Here is an 18032-nt window from a genome sequence, read left to right on the forward strand (position 1 = left end):
CCTTTTATTTAGTGATATTTGATTGAATTATGCTGGGTGCTATTACTCTTCTTGGCCTCTGGAGACTTGGTTGCTCCTTCTTGAATATGCTTTCTGTGTATTTAATGGTCCAATTGTTTGCACTTGCAAATGTTTACTACTTTTCATAATCTAAGAGAAATATGTCTTGTGTACATGACTTCTTTTGTACTTTGCAGTTGCTTCTCACTGTGGCATCCTTCATCCTTAGCCAAACAAATATTCTTGGCTCTTGCATGAATCTGTATTACAGTGCCTGTCAGCTCTTCTACCTCGGTCTCTCTCCTTGGGGTTTTCAGCTTACTATAAAACAAAACCAACGTTCTTCTTCTCAACATGGCTGCTTTACCCGCATCATATTTTATGATGTAGCAAGCTTCTATATTTCTCGTCTACCTTGCGTTTCTGGGTATATACATCTACTGGACCTCTTGTTACTTATCTTCTTAGTATATATGATTTCTTCCCTTTTGCATGTATTTTCACTTTATTACTTCAGTTACATCTTCATACTTTAAGTATTCGTACATCGTTTTAGTGTATCCTTGTGTCTTTTCTTCATGACGTCACTTTACACCTGTCAAACTTCACGTATGGTTCTTCCATGTCCGATAGTGTCTGCAGACTTCCGCCCACCATTTCAGTTTGGACAGTACATTCAGTACCGTTGTCTGAGCGCATAACATCTTTCCTATTTTCAATGCGGTTTTGGGACGATGCTAGGTGTCATGCACAGAGCTTTCTTCTGCTCTTCCAGTATGAGGGAGGTGAGCGCAGGGCTGGACTGGGAACTAAAAGAGGCCCTGGAAATAAAGTTCAAAGTGGCCCTGTATGACACCTTTTCAGCAAGCCCAATGCTTTTCCTATGAGAACATTTGGAAATACCACAGAAAAGAGGCCCAGGGTGCAGAGGCCCACCAGGAAATCTCCAGAGTTCCCTATGGGCCAGTCCACCCCTGGGTGAGCGGGCGGGCTTCATGAGTGACGTGTACATCTCCTTCTCTACAACTCAGTCCTCCATCCAACTGCTGCCACACCTTTCTTGACTCCCCATCAATTCCTCATCGCAAGGCTATTTAATCAAGATCTGCATTGTGGTCCACATGATGGTACAGGCAGAACCAGGGTCCATTGCCCAATGTCCCCTGCCTCACTCTGAGCACTCCCACCCCGGTTTTAAATCAGGGGGTAGAAGTGTTCTTGCTAGCTAACACCTTTTTCCAGTTCCAATGGCTCAGCCGCAGGGCCAAGTTGCCCGTTTGTGGATCAAGCCCAACACTGCCTCGCCAAAGGATGGGACACCAGAAGAGGCTGGTGTGCGGCCTACAGAGGCGACATGATGACTTTTGAGGACCCCGCCAATGCCCACAGCCAGTGAAGAGACGATCTAGTGTACTTAATACATTTCATGCATTGCAGAAGACATGAACACATGTGAGCTGTGACTTCAGGATGGTTTAGGAAGGATGCATTCAAATCGAAGACAGCCCATGGGTCCTCTCTACACTTGTCAAGTCACACAACGCGGTCCTTAAACAGCAAACACCAAACTAGCATCATGCAAAACCGTGCGCAGCTGCAAGTATTATATCTGTCTGCTGACCTTCAGCCTGAGGTATATCCCTCTCTCCATCCCACGCTCCCCTCTTCATAACCACCCGCCGCCCCCTCAGCCATTTTTTTTACTCTCCAGGAAATACCAGCAGTGTGATTCGATCGGGATGGATCGCACATGGGAAATGGTATTTTAACCACACTGTTGCAGCTTTGGGCTTGTGTATTATTCTGAAACCTGCGAGTGATTATTAAGCAGCTGAAAGGGATGGACGCGCGAGAGCAAAAGAGCAGGGGGAATGTACAAGGAAAGGCCTGAATGCTCACCCTCGCCATCAGTTTCAGATTAGTGGTATCAGGCAATAGTATCCCCATAAATAATGTCGTCATACATATGGTCGCTGGGAAACGGCATAGGTGACATTATTTATAGGGATCATTTATGGGGTAAATGGGAGCGGGGGTGTCCCCCTTTCCCTTTAAAAGAATTTGGGGGTTGCAGGGGCGTTGCCTGCGGGTTCCATATGTCATTATCGCCGCAAAGAAACGGCGCCATTCTTTTATGGCGACATTTTTGCGGGGATATTAACACATGGAACTAGATTCGCTGCATTTGGACGCAAAGGAAGAAACAGCATTGGCAAAGCCCGCCGTTTTTGCTTTTCTACAGGCAGATATGGCTGTTTAACATTGCAATTTTGTTACATAACTATGGTCTATAAATGATCCCAAAGAAATGAATAACCTGTCACTCCTGGTGTTTCAATGAATTCTCTTGAAACGACGTTGAAAGGATTAACAATTTTAATTTTGCAAAAACATTTCAAACTTTCCTTTTTAATTACAGCAAAAAGTTATGGTGGAGAACGGTATGCTACAAATAATATTTTACCGGTCTGTTACCCTCAAATGGACTATCAATATTTTAAAGATGGAAACACTGCTGAAAGGATTAACAATTCTAACTTTGTAAAGAACATTTTAAAACTGTGTTTGGTTAGGGCAAAAGGGCAGTGTGTAGAAGGATGTATAAAGGATGAATTACAAGCTCATTACCCTAAATAGTCTCTAGCTACTTCAAAGAACAATCACTAGATTAAATAACATATTTTATATAGACACCAATAGAAAACTTAGCTTCTGTTATGTGCTTCATAAATCAATGGTCCTTTTCCTATTACAAAATCGTAGTAACGCAGAACTGGTTTTAGATTTTGGAGTTCTGGTGCATATGTTCTTGGCTTCCCGTCAAGAAACCTTGAGATTCTAAGGAAACACCCTGTACTTTCCAGTGCTGCAGGATGAGAGAGCAGGACACAACCTCAAAGCCCTTGGAAATTGGTGGGAGAATGAAGAGACCAGCTTCCTGTTCCATACTCTGGAGCAAGGAACATGTTTAGGTGTTGAAAGAGGAGACCCGAATGTTTCCACCAGAGACATGAGTGGGCCAGTCCGGTAACAATGCCGAAAATAATGCCGGTACGACCGACGCCGGCATTGTTATCGGACCCGCTCACTCTGAGTCTGTCGGTAGGGCAGTGAGCAACCAGCAGGCCTGACCTGCTGGTAGTTTAGGCTCCTACAAGCAGATAATTCCCTGAAGCATCGGCACCGTTGTTAACAGTGTTAACTATTGTACTCCATGGACATGGGAACTTACTGTTACTCCGCCGCCCATAATATCCCTGTAATACTGTGATATCAGGCAGTGGAAAGGTTAAGCCGAGGTTGCCGGTAAACCGCCGGTAGTACCTCGGAGTCACCTCCAGTGTGTCGGATATAGAAATCCAAAGCAGGCCAACAGATGATATTGAGCAGTAGGAAGAGTCTGCCTAATATTGGGTTCGGAGGACATGTGAAGGTATCTGCACCAGCCCAAGGGGCCTTCCAGAGATAAATCTCCTGATTTCCCTATGCAACATTGTTTCACTTACCTTTCATAAGTATTTAGCGGGTCACTTGGTCATTATGCCTATGACTTTCCAGTATATCGGGTGCAATGAGAAGTGGGCCTATAAACAAGACATCCTGTCCATATTGGTAATCTAACAGTCCACCCACCTATGCAGGTCTTTTGATCCCTGTCCAGTTGGTATCCAGAGTTGCAGGAGCAGTGGGGGCCAGAGCTCGTGTGGAGGCACTGGTGGGAACAGCCACCGTTGTTGGATTCGCAGCTGTTCACTATCTCCATCTCAATCCCTGGAAAAGAGAACATATTGAAAAAAGTATTTTTCCAAAGCTCCTCCATTTGTTCTTCAAAAAGGAGCCCTTTCCTTTGTTGGCTGGGATGCAGGAGATGCAGCGCTGAAAACTCATAGTGCAGCAAGTACTTATTTTTTATTTGATTTATTGTGCATTTGTTAAGCGCATATACAGTAAGTCAATTCTGTTTCAAAGCGCTCACAGGAAAACAGGGAGGAAACATGGGATTGAAACAATAAATACAGTGGAGGATGAGGATGAACCTACTTTGCCTTGTGAGTGTTCCGAAGGTGCAAGTGCAGCAAGAAGAGGGGAAGTACAAGTGGGAGTAGTTTCTGGAATGTCTGTGCTTGTGGATGAGCAGCAGATGAAGTGCATAATATGGTAAGTGCTGTACGACCTGGAGGCACATTGGGTAGATAGTGCAGGCCTACAGGAAGGAGGCCAGTGGGTGCAGAGACAAGTGCTGCGGGGTAGGCAGAGGCTGTGGTGATTGGGTGTGGGAGGCCAGGACCCCAAAGGAGAAGTTAGTTTTGCTTTTTGATTTCAAATAATTTACAATTATATGATCCGAAAAGGGATGCATCCATGTACTCCTGATAGGCTTGGCTTTGTTATAATTATCCACAGTGGTGCATGCTCAGTTAATTTGAAGACAAGGGTTTTAAGAATTGATTTCCTCATGTGTAATTGGCTACCTGCCAACGAAGCCCCCCTGATAAATGCCGCGAGACAAGGTAGCAAGGAGAAAAGTTGCATTTACTACCTGGCTACTAGTCAAGAAACATATCAATTTCAAAGCCCTATGCTTTGTCCATAGATCACTACACAGGCAAGCAGCTGAATTACTCCAAGCAAAAATCACCCAATACATACCCGGAATAACTTTAAGATCTAGCATCAACCTCCAAATAGAAACAAGACACTTCAAGAAAACTAAACTCAGTGGAAGAGCCTTCTCCATAGTCATAGTCCACTATGGAACGTGATCCCGAAGGAAATCAGGACAATGAAAGGCCAATGGCTAAAAACCTTGTTATTCAACTCATTGGGATACAAATGGATCACAACTACTATACAACAATCTAACTTAAGGGGAGGCCTCTTCAAGCCCATACAATGGCCAAATCACACCCAGAATCTGCACGCCTACAAAGGTGAAAGTCAAACAAGAGAAATAAATAGCACAGCTGAACAATATCGAGACCACCCAAACACCTACTAACCATTTCCTTTTCTCTACCACCCTCACCCACCACACACTCGCTACACAAACCAAGCTAACACTAAAAACGCATATCGCTCTGAAGTGAACTCACAAACCCAAATATCCTCCAACTCACAGCAGCACAATGGCTGGACGCTGCCCATCTGCAAACAAACACCCAGTGCACCAAATAAAGGACACCAAGAAAGCACACAGGCACCAGATACCTCTGGTTTTACACGCATCAACAGTCGAGCACAACACCTGTCTTATCCATCTCTTCCTCCCCAACCAACCCACCCCACTTTAACTTACAGAGCCACGATGGTGCCTGGAGACCATGGAAATGGCAGCAGTGTGCCATATAAATTAACAACATAACATCTTTTCCATGAAAAGAAACTCAAAAGGTAGTGCCAGGATTAAGCATAAGGCTGTCGGATCTGCACACACAGAAGCACTGAGGATTTAATCTACTGCTGTCCCCACTTCTGGCTCCTGTGGCAATGTTTTGGAGCACCTCAGAAAAGGCCCACACTAATTCAAGTCCAAGAAACACAAGCTACTCATCCAGGAAAGAACTCTTATTAATGTTTAATGCAGCAGGTTAAAGAAGGTGAGACTGCCTGGATGTGAATTCCACTCTGCTTAGTTAATGTCAGTAGTAAAATTACCAATGGCAGCAAATCTTCTGCCAGAGGCAGCAAATATATCCCCTATACACCAAATTGTGGCCCAATTCGAAAAACAATTAACTTAAACATAGTTTTGCAACTTCTATCTGGTATAGATGCACATATTGTGCTTACACCAACATTTAGAGATTATTTCTAAAAGTAATAGCACTTTTTGTCAAAAATTGGAATGTGGGGGACAAGTAAGATGCATGCCCCATCAGTCAACTTCCAAGCAATATGTACTTGAAGGTACATAATGGGTTGGCCATGGCACAGAGAAGAGGTCCATTGGCTGACTGTTCCCGATGGGGCTCCCAAAGCAAGGCACTTCACGGGGTACCACAAGACAATAGGTTTTCCAAAGTATCCACAGATGTTTTAGAAGTAGGATGGTTTCTTGAGACACGGTAGAGTCTGTCGACAGAAAAGGCTGTTCTAGACGCTAACAAGTGGACACTTAGGACCTAATTCAGAGTGTAAATGTCAGGCTTTTCTGAGCAAAGCCAGTCTTTGTGTCTAGTTATGGGTTATGGCAGATGATGTGCCATAGCACGCCATTATCTTTCCATGAACTGTTTGCTTGATTGTGTTCTTACTGTTGCACCAGAGCTCTGCCCCTAAATACTCCACAGTTCTATTGTGTGTGTGTCTGGGTAGACATGCGTGATGTGAGATGTCGTCATTTTGTCGTAAGGAAGCAATATGGGAACCGTGTAACCTAGTGCTTCTTTATGACTGCCGCAGCTTTAGCAGTACTCTGAGTATTTGACAGTATTGCAGTGGGGAAGTGGGGATCTTACAGCAGATAGGGAGGGGGGAATTAGGAGGGATTTCGAAGGTGATTACACACCTGGTCAGCGCTCTAGCAGAAAGATAATAGCCAGAAGAATTCCGTCTTTATTGCAAAAAAATTAAGGTCCAAACATGGCCGTATTTGTAAGACGGAGAAGAAAGTGTGTGTCCTGGTGTAGGGTAAAACATGTTATTAGTAGAATTCATTAGTCAGCCCTTCATATACATCAGCCAAAGCACCATTTGCCAATGGATGTTTTAGAGACCTACGGCCGGCCTTCCAGGCTGGAAGGTTGGCTATTCCATAGCAGAATGTTTCCTTGGTTTCCCCCTTTATTTACAATGAGAACAGTTACACCATTGAAGGGTCCCACTGCTATACATAAGGGATATCTGGGATTCATTAAGCACACACCTAGCTGGGAAGCAATGGAGAAGTGTAGAAGGGGACGCAAATGGGGGTTTACAAGTAGGGTGCAGGGCTAGCAGCTGTGCTGGGATGGATAGGGAGAAATACAGAGCCTGTACCCAGAGTCTAAGATGGGGAAATTCATTCTGATGTGTGGCACTTCTGAGGACTATGTTATTCTCTGAAAATATAAGAAATGGCAAGATGAGCATGCAAAGGGGGTTTTCACTCTTAAATATTAGTCTAGGAACCACATGGTGTTTTTTTGTTGCCCTTTCTTCAATCACCATTTTGTCCAGATTCTAGAAACTAAATAGCACAAAATGGAACTCAATGGGCCATACCTTTTCTGTCAACTATGCCAGAATCAGAAAGTGCAGATCGTTTATCTTCAGACAATTTACAAATTGCTCAGGAGACATCAAGTGGAAAGACTTTCTAGTTATTGAATTTACTAATAGCTTGGATCACAACACTGCATGCCTTCCACTATCAATCAAGTAGAAAGAGTTTCTCGTTAGTGAATTTAGTAATAGCTTGGATCTCAACACTGCATGCTTTCCACTATCAATCAAGTGGAAAGAGTTTCTCGTTCAATTTAGTAATAGCTTGGATCTCAACACTGCATGCCTTCCACTATCAATCAAGTGAAAGCGTTTCTTATTAGACAATTGTGTTACAGCTTGGAGCGCCACAGTCCACATCTTCCAGTATCTATCAAGTGGAAAGAAGTTCTACTTAGTCAAATTACTAATAGCTTGGATCACAACACTGTATGTCTTCTAGTATAAATCAAGTGGAAAGAGGCTCTAATTGGTGAATTTAGTCATCGCTTGTATCTCAACACTGCATGTCTTCTAGTATCCACAAAGTTGACAAAGGTTCTACTAAAGTTATTGACTGCATTAGTCACTTGTATCCCAGTGCTGCATGTCTTCCAGTATCCCAAGTGGAAAGTTGTGCTAATTAGTGAATTTAATAATAGTGTGTTTCTCAAAGATGCATGCCTTCGAGTTTCAATCAAGTGGGAAATGGTTCTACTTAGACAATTTACTAAAGAGCTTGGATCACAGCGATGCACGTTTTGCAGTAGCTCTCAAGTTTGAAGAGATTCTGCTAAGTGAATTTAATAATCTCTTGGATCACAATGTAGCATGTCTTTGAGCTAGCAGTGCGGATATGCAAAGTAAGATGCCGGCCTCTGATGGGTCTTGCACACCAGGAAAAACTGCATCTTGAGGTTTTGTGAATGAGGGCATTGCAAATCCATAGAAAGACGCATACGTTTCAAAGCTGCTCCTACTGATGTCTCCTTTATGAGCAGAAAAAAAGCCTTCTTATTTTGTGTAAGGAAAAAGAGCCCAGTCATATTAATTTAGTGAATGTTTTCTATGTACAAAACAAAACCACTCATTAGCGTGAAACATCATTGACTGTGTTATTGCAAGAGCATGCCAGTCCCGTAGGAAGCAGTATGGCTATGCCATGAAATGGTATACATGCATTGGGTGGCTCCTTTTGAGTTAAAGAGCGAGTGTCGGATAAAGAGCAGAAGAGAAGCCATTGTGATTGACTGGATGATTCATTGATTAGCTGGATTATATATAGAGCATCAACAGCACACCATTGGCCTGATTCACAAAAGCTTTTTACAATGGTGCAATTCCATGGAAAAACGCTTTGTAAATCAGGCCCCAAATGGTCTCTGAGCACTGGGGATGGTTCTATGTTTTTGCATTGGCAGTCTTTTTTTTCAATGGGTTCTTTTCCTAAATAGTTTTAACAAAAAAACGAATTGATTTTTGTATACCTTTCTGGGGAGGTTTCCCCCAGCTCCCGCATCCCTCTTGTTTTTTTTATCTATTTCCACCACCCTGCTTATATTTTTCTAGGAGTTTTTTCAGAGGAAGAAATTAGATTAAAAAACCCTATAAAAAAAACTCTCGATGTAACAACGTTGTACCCTGGGGACATGAAGGCCACTCTCTGTTTTCTGTCAGGAAAAAGCCTTACAGATCACCAGTGCCCAAAACAAAAATGGAGGGACTTGCATATATACGAATAGTTGCATTATGCTAAATGTTATATCTTATATGTTATGTTATGTTATGTTAATGATATCTTTTGAAATTCATCCATTCGCCAATGAAGTGGCCTCCTGCGCTAGGACAGCAACCACGAAGGGGAGGATGGATGGAAGAGTACCAACAGAGTTCTACAAAATTAGAGTGGGAAATCAATAGGTGTTTCACTTTTTCTTAAATTCCGTAGGTTTTGACATGTTCCTGACAGATTCCAGAAGAGCGGTCCACAGTTTGGGGACCTACCCAGAAAATGTTCAGCCACCCTGTCTATTGCAGCTGAATGTTGGGACAGTTGCCAGTGTGTGAATGATAAACGCACGGTGTGATGGGTGGCATAGCTGCTGATTTTGACAATTAGCCATGAAGAGCCAGTCTTATATAAGGCCCTATGTAACAAGAAGATTGCCTTAAATTCAGGTCTTTGTTATAGCAACGCGTTTTTCTGCAAACGGGTAAAAACAACACTACATTTCTTTTACAGCTTTTCGACTGCAAAATTCAGAAGGAGCTCCCTCCATCGTCCCTTAGCTACCCCTGCACCCCTTTTCCTTATACCTAACCTCTACCCACCATTTACCCATTTGCGGTAAAAATGTGCAGTAACAAAATGGGTTAGAAAAAAATAGTTGTTTCTACCTGCAACCAGCATGGTGAGTACCTTAAATTCTAATCTGGATTTGACTGGTAGCGAGTGCAATGCTCAGAGTCCTGATCAGATGTAATCACGTTCTCCTTTGAAGCATACTACTTGCATAGGAGTTCTGGGCTCCTTGTAGCCTGGATGAAAGTTATTCTGAAAGACTAATACATATATTGTTCCTATCTGATAATCCGTTACCCCCAAACCTGCACTTGGAGAAACCAAATTTGTAAAGGTTCTGCGAATAATCAGTGAGCTGTGGAAGGCAAGAAGGATAGCTCAGGGGCAACGTGTTTGTCTTAGAAGCAAGACAACAGAGAGCAACACAGGTTCGGATCCCCAGCCTGCACTTAGAGACTGGTCTCCGGTATTAAGCACATAATAAAAAACCACTTATGATAATGATGTGGTATTTATATAGCGCTTTCAACAAAGCACTTTACAGAGAACATATTTACATACAATGGGCCTCATTACGACCCTGGCGCTAAGTGGTTAATGGCGCTGTAAAAGGCTGCGTTGCCGTTAACCACTTAGCGCCTTACTACGAGGTCCCTTTGCGGGACCCGAACTTAACGGCTGGTCTGGAGCAGCCGTTAAAGTAGGAACCCGCAAAGGGACCTCGCAGGCAATTACGGTACCGCAATTTGCGGTACCGTAATTGCCGCCTTCTCCATTCCCATTGAGCCCTATGGGGCAAAAAGGGCCATGGTGAAATGGGGAAATACCGCCCTGCCAACCTTGGAATGGGGCGGTATTTCCCCATTTCACCATGGCGGACTCGTTACAACACCGGCACCAATCATGGTGCTAAAGAGGGCCAATATCTCCCTACAAACGTTGGTCCTAATTTATCAGCCTCAGAAGGATGACATTCTGAGTTGTCCTTTGCAGGATTTAAGCATGCGACTTGCAGATCACACCCAGATCGCAGAAGCGAGAGGTCAACCGACTGAACTTTCTTACGGGCAATCTGACCCACTTCAGTAGACCAACTCCACATTTTAATAATTAGTGTGTAGGGGCTGGAGGTACCTCATTTCCCTTCCGTCAGTTCTTTACTTGACCGAGTTGTGTGAAGTAGTTTAGCTGACTGCTCTGGAGGCCCAGGAAAACAGGTTCATCCTGTGGACTGCCCCAACAGATCTCATCAGAGCACCGAGAGCATCGCCCAACATCCCAGCTCTGGACACTTACCTTACTGCTTTAGGCTGTGGGCGCGGCCCCTTGCAGAAAAGTAATAGAAACGTTTGACAGACATTTTGCCCCTAGAGGGAGCCGTAAACATTAGATGGTTTGTTTTAATCTACTGTTTATGCTGAACTGGCCAAATATGCAGAATTGGCCGCTACTTCCCAAAAAGAGCTCAGTGCCCACAATTAAAACAGGGCTTAATTAGAAGGTGACCCAGCAGGCTTACAACTTCCATGGAGAGCCCCTACCCAGCCGCAATGCTCTTGGAGGACCAGAGATGTACCTGGACTTGCTGACCAGCACTCTACCACTTTAAACCGTAGGCTTGGCATCCTTCCCTTAAGACAGTAGTAGGACACCCACCAGATTGTTCTTGTGGTATGACATCTCTAGAGACTGCACCTCGCTTTTTAGTATTCTGCCAGCTTTGCTTCTAAGCAGGGAAGACCTAGTTTAAGCCAGGCTTGGGTAGGGCAATATGGGATCTGTGAAGGGATCCAAGGACATATCTCTGGGCAGGCAACTCTGTTTGGTGAAATATGGGTGGAAGTCCAGGCCAAAGAGCCCCGGCAACAAAAAACAGTGAATTTCTTTGCTGTATGTTTACTGCTCTTGTTTCTGATTCTGACATGTTCAAAAGTCTTCCTGTGCTTACATATCTGTTTGAAATAAAATATTTGTATTTGTTGTTACTGTTTTGTTGTTTTAATGTTAAAGAAAAAGTTAACCTGTGAATTCGTGTTGGCCTATGGAAGAATGTTTGATAAGGAAGGCTGGGGAAGCCCCGGGCTTGTATGGAATTTGAAGAAGAAATGTCAACAGAGGTAGCATGGAACTTTCTTTAGGTTCTGCAGCTAAAGAAAGCAAGTGATGAAGTAATTGACTTGGGAGGTTTGGGCAAAGTTGTCATCAAGATGCAAGCCAAGGCTTCTCCTGAGCAAGGTGTGGCAAAAGGCTGAGCAAGGGGAGCCGTGAAGAAGGAGGACCCTCATTACAACTTTGACAGGCTGAGAACTATGCAAGAATGCTCCATCATGGAAACATGTCTTTCTCTCTAAATGTCTGTTTCCCATCATTACGTCCGATCCTTTGTGGTCTCCAACTTTACCCTACCCCCGCAGCCCCCAGCGATGTTAGGTTCAATGTAATAATGTCCCTGAAAAAATGTCGCCTGACAAAAAAGTCACCAAAAAATTGCTGTTTTTTTGCAGTTACATTATTACATTGAACATGCCGGTGACCCCCCTCCCCCGCCCCGCCTGAAACTCCCAAAACCTTGTTTCTTTTTCAAGGGGAGCGGGCGACACCCACACAACTCCTGCTCCCCTTCACCCCTATATATGGTCACCATATATAATGTCACCACGACCTTTTCCCGGTGACATTATGTATGATGACCATACATGTGGGGACATTATTACCATATACCGCCTGTTATTAATTTCAGTACTCTTTTTAACATCCCCCTTTCCTGCTGGGCGGCTTTTTAATGCATTCTCTACCACTTTCCCAGGATAATATTTTCTAATATTCCTCCTGGGACTACACTAACCACAACCGCCTCCCACCAGGCTCAAAGCACAATCTCTTCTTTTAAGGGAACTCTTCTGTTGAAATATTCCAAATTTGTGTTTATTCCAGTTAAGAATTGGAATGACTATTGCTTCTCCCCATCGCGCCATTCCTCCGGTGTATACATGTTTGGATTTTGAAAGCCTCTCCTCTGCTCAAGGCAGCCCTAGAGTTCAACACCAGTTTTCCAGGCTTCCTGTGCTCCGGGCCTCATAACATGGTGTAATAAACATGGCCGTCTGTAAATATTCATGTAACCCTGCTGAGATGGTTTCTATTTTTCTCAATGGCGAGTGAGGCTCCACTTTGCATAGCATCCAGACCTGTGGCACCCAAACTAACTGAGGGAATTGGCAGGCCGGCCTTAAGGCGACTTTTTGAGTCATGCCAATAGGACATCGTCTGTCTGGCAATCGTCTAATTTTGCCCCAGGCAAAAAATAAACCTACCTGTCATGAAACTGCACCATCTTCCGATAACCTCAATAGGCCCCAAGGGTTGACAAAACTGTGTTCTCTGCCACTACCAGGGACGGGAATATCCTTGCATGGTTTATGAAGACTGTGGTTAGAGCCATCATTTTCTTTCGGTTGCAGCACTTTTTGGCAAAACCAATGGCATGTAAGAAGTGTGTCAGCCAATCAGACTGCTTGGAAGGCAGTCAGTAACTATCAGTGTAGGGGCTCAGCTGAACCTCTATCATGTGAGACAAGTGACTTTTTAGAGGAGCAGAAGGGTGAGAGGGAATGAGAAGACAGGAACGTCCATGTGCTATTAGCATCAATGACCTTAGAAATGGTCAATAACGCTAGTTGCTGCCCTTTAATCATGTAATGCACTCCCCTGATAATCAGTCCTTGAAAATCGGGTAAGGAGACCAATAGTCATTTATATGAGCTGTCTAAGCACTTCCTCCTTGTTGCAGTGATAAAGGGGTTTTGAGGGACTTGGGGAAAAAAGTTAGTTGAGATAGAGGTTTTTCGGGGGACAAATGATGTAGATGGAAACTGTTGCAAGAATAAGATGCCGTGCCATGGGCGCATCAAGGATTACTCACACGGGTTTGTTGGTGTATGGTGGAAGGGATGTTTGGATGGTAACCGTTGCTTCTTTGTTATGGCGCAAATTTGTATCCCGCACACATGGTAGTGGCAGCACTTTTGTCCCAAAGTTGTGCACAATGGATGGCTGCCAATTGTGAGCTGGAATGGGGGAGGTTTATTTGGGGAGAGGTTTCATTCTTTGTTACGGCGCTCATTTGTTTCTCACGCAAATCGCTGCAGTAGTATTTGTGGTAGAGGCAACGCCTTCCACCCCCGCCATCACCATTTTAAATGCAAAGTGTATTTTTGCTGTGCGAAGTCCGAGCAAAGTCATTGTGTACTCAGGGTTTGTGTCGGCAGTGCAAAGTCACTTTTCAGCAGTGCAAATTCACTTTGAACCAGGCAAATATTCCATTAATCGGATTTGGGGTTGTTTTACCGCAACTGAAAAGCTCGAGATGGAAATGACCGCATGAGAAATGTACGTAATACAAAATTGTTTGTACATTTCACATTTGGTCATCAAGATAAAACAACCCCAAACCTTAAAAACCCTAAGCCCCTGACACCCCCACCCCCACCATAACCCTCTCCCACATCCTCCTTACCCCCTATCCCCCTACTTACCTTTCCTTCTGTCTCGCTGGTCCCTGCAACGCCAGTTCCGTGATCGGGAACTGGTACTGCAGGGTCCTTTTCTTTATTTATGTATTTATTTATTTATTTGGTTGGGTCAGCTGCAGGGGTGTCCTCCGCATCCCTCGTTCACTGTACTGTAAAGTAGGGTATAGTAAGCTAGGTGTTGTGGGGTATACCCCGCAGCTGTTCTGACCCAAAAAATAAAAAAATGACCTACACCACCAAATAGATACTACAAAATGTCCTACGAACATTTAGTCAGTAGGATATTAAGTAGTATCTATTTTAGGTAATTTGATGGTGTAGGTCATTGGGATCCGGTCATTTTGACTGAATCCATGAATCAGGCCCGTAGTGTTCATAGCATGTGCCTGGTGACAAGGTTTCAGGGTTTCTCAGGAAATCGCTCCATCGTGTGTTTCAGATTTTGTCTGCTTTCAAACTGAAGCCGCGGGACGATGAGCAGGTTGTCAGCACTCAGAGTGGCGCTGATGCGTTTTCTGCGGCGGGTAAGGTGCCTGTTAGTTTAAGGTTTCGGGCCACTGGCACAAGTAACATGAATACATTTGGTTTGGTAAACAGGTGGAGTAATTTGAGAGTGTAATTTAGTATATATGTTATGTTATTCATAATTTCACTGTAAGCCGTTTAAGTGTGTATCATGTCCTATAGCCCAAGTTCAATGGATGGATGCCTTTCTTCTACATCCAGTGTATTAATAAGGATTTACGAGTTCGCACGCTGCTGCTGTGGGTATGCAATCCAATTTCGGAAAAATCGGGATAGGCCTTGAAAGTGAGAAGGGAATATTTTTAACAGGGAATGTGTGGAAAGAGAGCGCAATTGTGTGTACATTGCACAGTGTTAGGCAGAATCCTGTGCAGTTCCCTTAGGGAGCGCTACAGAAGGTTAAGACTACAGGGGTATGCAAGAAAATCCCCTTTGGTATCAGTCTGCACCACAAAGATTTAGTTGGTAGCTGTGGTTAAGCAGTCACATTAGGAGTACAGTACTATGGAACAAGGAAACACTGACCAAAGCTTTGTATCAAAAAGAATATATATATTTAATTCATACACTCTGATGTTCACACACAAGTCACTATTATTAAAGCAAGTTAAATCAGTCAAGAAAAGTATACACAACTCCCTATTTAAATTGTAGACAAGTTTGAGCAAGAGTGAAAACTGAGCAAAACGGCACAGTGAAAACCAAGCAGAAATGGCACTCTATCAATTTCTCAAAAAGGGAGGGAAAAGACAAGTTATACAGGTTTAGACTCTAGAACACACCAGCAACACTTCCCAAGTAGATTGTGAACAAGTTAGGCAAGACAGTACTGTAGCATATGCAATACTGAGGTGAAAACCGAGCAAAATGGCACTTCACAAGTTTACAAAGAGGGAACGAAAAGGTGGTTATCAGAGTTAGTTGCACCAACACATTTCTAGGTGAGAAGCAATCTAGAGAAGGCAGTTGTAACAGATTTAGCCAGAGTCAATAGGCCTGTGCCGGAGTCAGTGGTACAAGGCAATGTGCCCAGGATCAAACTGTTCTAGTAGCTGCAGTCAAATCTTTGTTTAACCATTTGGAAAGGCGGTTGCAGAAGGTGAAAGACAATGTTAGATGATAGGGGCGGCCAACCCAGTAGGTAAGTAAAGGATTTAAAACATCTTTAGCAACACCCAACGAAACGGGAGGCCTGGCGGAACAATGTACCTTGAAAGTGGAAGAGGCTCCTGCGATGGCAGTAGTTCCTGGCAGTTCCTACAGTTCGGGAGATCCAGCAGAGGAAGAGAGGCTCTCGTCGTGGAGGAAGGTTCGAGTTACTGCACTGCCCAGGGATGAAGCTGGCCGCTGTGCTGCCAAAACGAATAAAAGGTATGCTCCTTTAAATCGCGGTCGTGGTGGATGGGTGCCTGGATAGCCGATCTCGGAGTGCAAGGCACTGGGGATTTGACCAAGGCAGGTCCTGGAAGGCGATTGGCGAACTGGTTGGCCCCACCAGCTCAAGGGAAGAAGACTCTTGCAGAGGAAGTTCTTCTCAAGTCTTTGGAGAATAGTGGTGAGGATCTGCAGCAGGGCTTCACCAGTGGTTCAGTCGTTGCAGATGTCTTCAGCTTCTCTCCTCTTCGGTTTCTTAGTTCCAGTGGCGACGTCTTGTCCTCCAGGCCTCAGGACCCTGCTTTTATGCAGCAAGACCCCCATTCATACAGCCTAGCTGTCACTCACACAGTGGGGTGGCTCTCCTGGAGGAGAACCCCCCAGCCTATCAGGGTAGAGTGCAACTTGGGTTGCTTAGGCAACCCTGTCCACGGTCCCTATTCCCCCTCCCACACATCCTGTCTACCCCAGACTCAGTGGCGCCGAGAGGAGGGCTTCTGGGCAGAAGCCCGCCAAAAGGACATACAAAGGATCCCCGACGCAGGTTAGGATTTCAGAGAAAGACACGAGAAAGAAATATTATTAAAGTTCTGGCAAAAAAAAAAAACACTGTATTAAAGGTAATATTAAAATAAACCTGAGGTATGTAAGAGGCTGTCAGTAAAAGTGGTAGCCTCAAACAATGGGAAAATCCCATAGGAAAATACTTGCGCTCGAATATTTATGGTAGTAACCACTGCCACCAGCCAGAACTTTTGAGAGGGGGACTGTACGGTACCCCCTCGAAAATTAACAATAGGGAAAAACTATTAGCCCTTTCAAGTACTTCAATTTAAGATGGGTTGTACTGGTTTAGTTCATAATTATTGACTAGTAAAGTCAATGGGGACTTTACATGCCCTGGGAGACAGTAGTCAGTCCCAGGGTATGGAGTCTATGTTTGGGGGTCGCTACGACACCCCTGTGGTACGGCACGGAGGGTGCTGTGTACCACACATGTTAAACAGATGATTCCTATGAGAGTGAGAAAAACCCCATAGACCATAAGCACACAAGATAGTCTAAAACACACACTAGCAATCTGTCTAAGAGTGGTAAAAAAGGATCTCACCCTTAGCAGGAGAAATAAATAAACCCCTCAAATCCAGCAAAGCTGCTGGGGGACTGTATACGTAAGGAAAATTAGCCTTTGATGAGAATTCTCCTTCACACACAGCTGTTGAAAGCTACCGGCCTCACTGTTGCCCAGGTTGCGACCATGACATGTGGATTTACCCTAAAGTAACTGCAAACATGAGCAGGCAGGTTTCAGAATTGAAGGGAAATGGGAGTTGTTAGCTCTTGCTGGGCAACTACAAGATCCTGGTTCACTTCATAACAACAGTGATCATGAGTCACTTTTGGCTCCCCACACCAACTGGGGTCAAACATAACATTCAGACAGAGCTATACAACATTTAAAAGTTGAATGGCAATAAATGGTGGACACATTGATAGGTTTGAATCTTAAGTGGAAGTTGGATTTACAGAACACTACGTACTAGCCCAAAGTTCCCCAGTGGTCTCTCCTGGTCACTGGAGGGCTTGTAGGTGAAATCAGACTAGAATTAAGGAATGACACACTGATATTGGTGCACATTTTATGTGAGGGACGCAAGCGACAGCAGCACGGTTGGAAGGGGTGCAGAAAGCAGTAATTGCAGTTCACAATATGCAGAGATCTGTACAATAGTTAAAGGGGGGGTTGTGAATGGTGGACAAAGTGAGAGATTGGCGACTTATGTGGAAGTTAGATTTTGATAATTATATGTGAATATGGACTAGGGTGATATAAAGGAAATAAGTGACAATGGAGAAGCATTTACTGATGCATTACTGCGCCTGAGCACCAGACGGCCTGCATCAAAATTGCGTGGAGCGGGGTGCGAGTTAGCAGCTTCAAAAGAACAGCTACCAGGACACCCACTGATGAATGGATGCACATTAGATTTGAATTCTGTGCATTTGGGACTATCTGTACATAGGGATTAGAATAGATTGATACAGTACTTAAGGGGGCGTAGGGAATATATGCCGGACAAAGTTCCTGGTAACACATGCAGATTGCAAGGAGAACT

At 44.1% G+C, this 18032-nt stretch overlaps 1 protein-coding gene across 2 annotated transcripts in view; it reads right to left on the bottom strand.

Moving 5' to 3' along the window:
• The window catches only part of MEGF6 (multiple EGF like domains 6), a 1562146-nt gene that overhangs the window by 191349 nt on the left and 1352765 nt on the right, over window positions 1-18032 (bottom strand). For both annotated transcript variants that reach the window (XM_069610227.1, XM_069610228.1), the window contains one exon: window positions 3634-3771. In XM_069610227.1, coding sequence (XP_069466328.1) covers window positions 3634-3771 — 138 coding nt within the window. The remainder of the gene's footprint in view (window positions 1-3633; window positions 3772-18032) is intronic.

The sequence above is a fragment of the Ambystoma mexicanum genome, chromosome 8 (assembly GCF_040938575.1).
Source record: "Ambystoma mexicanum isolate Mex_15411 chromosome 8, UKY_AmexF1_1, whole genome shotgun sequence".
Taxonomy (NCBI): domain Eukaryota; kingdom Metazoa; phylum Chordata; class Amphibia; order Caudata; family Ambystomatidae; genus Ambystoma; species Ambystoma mexicanum.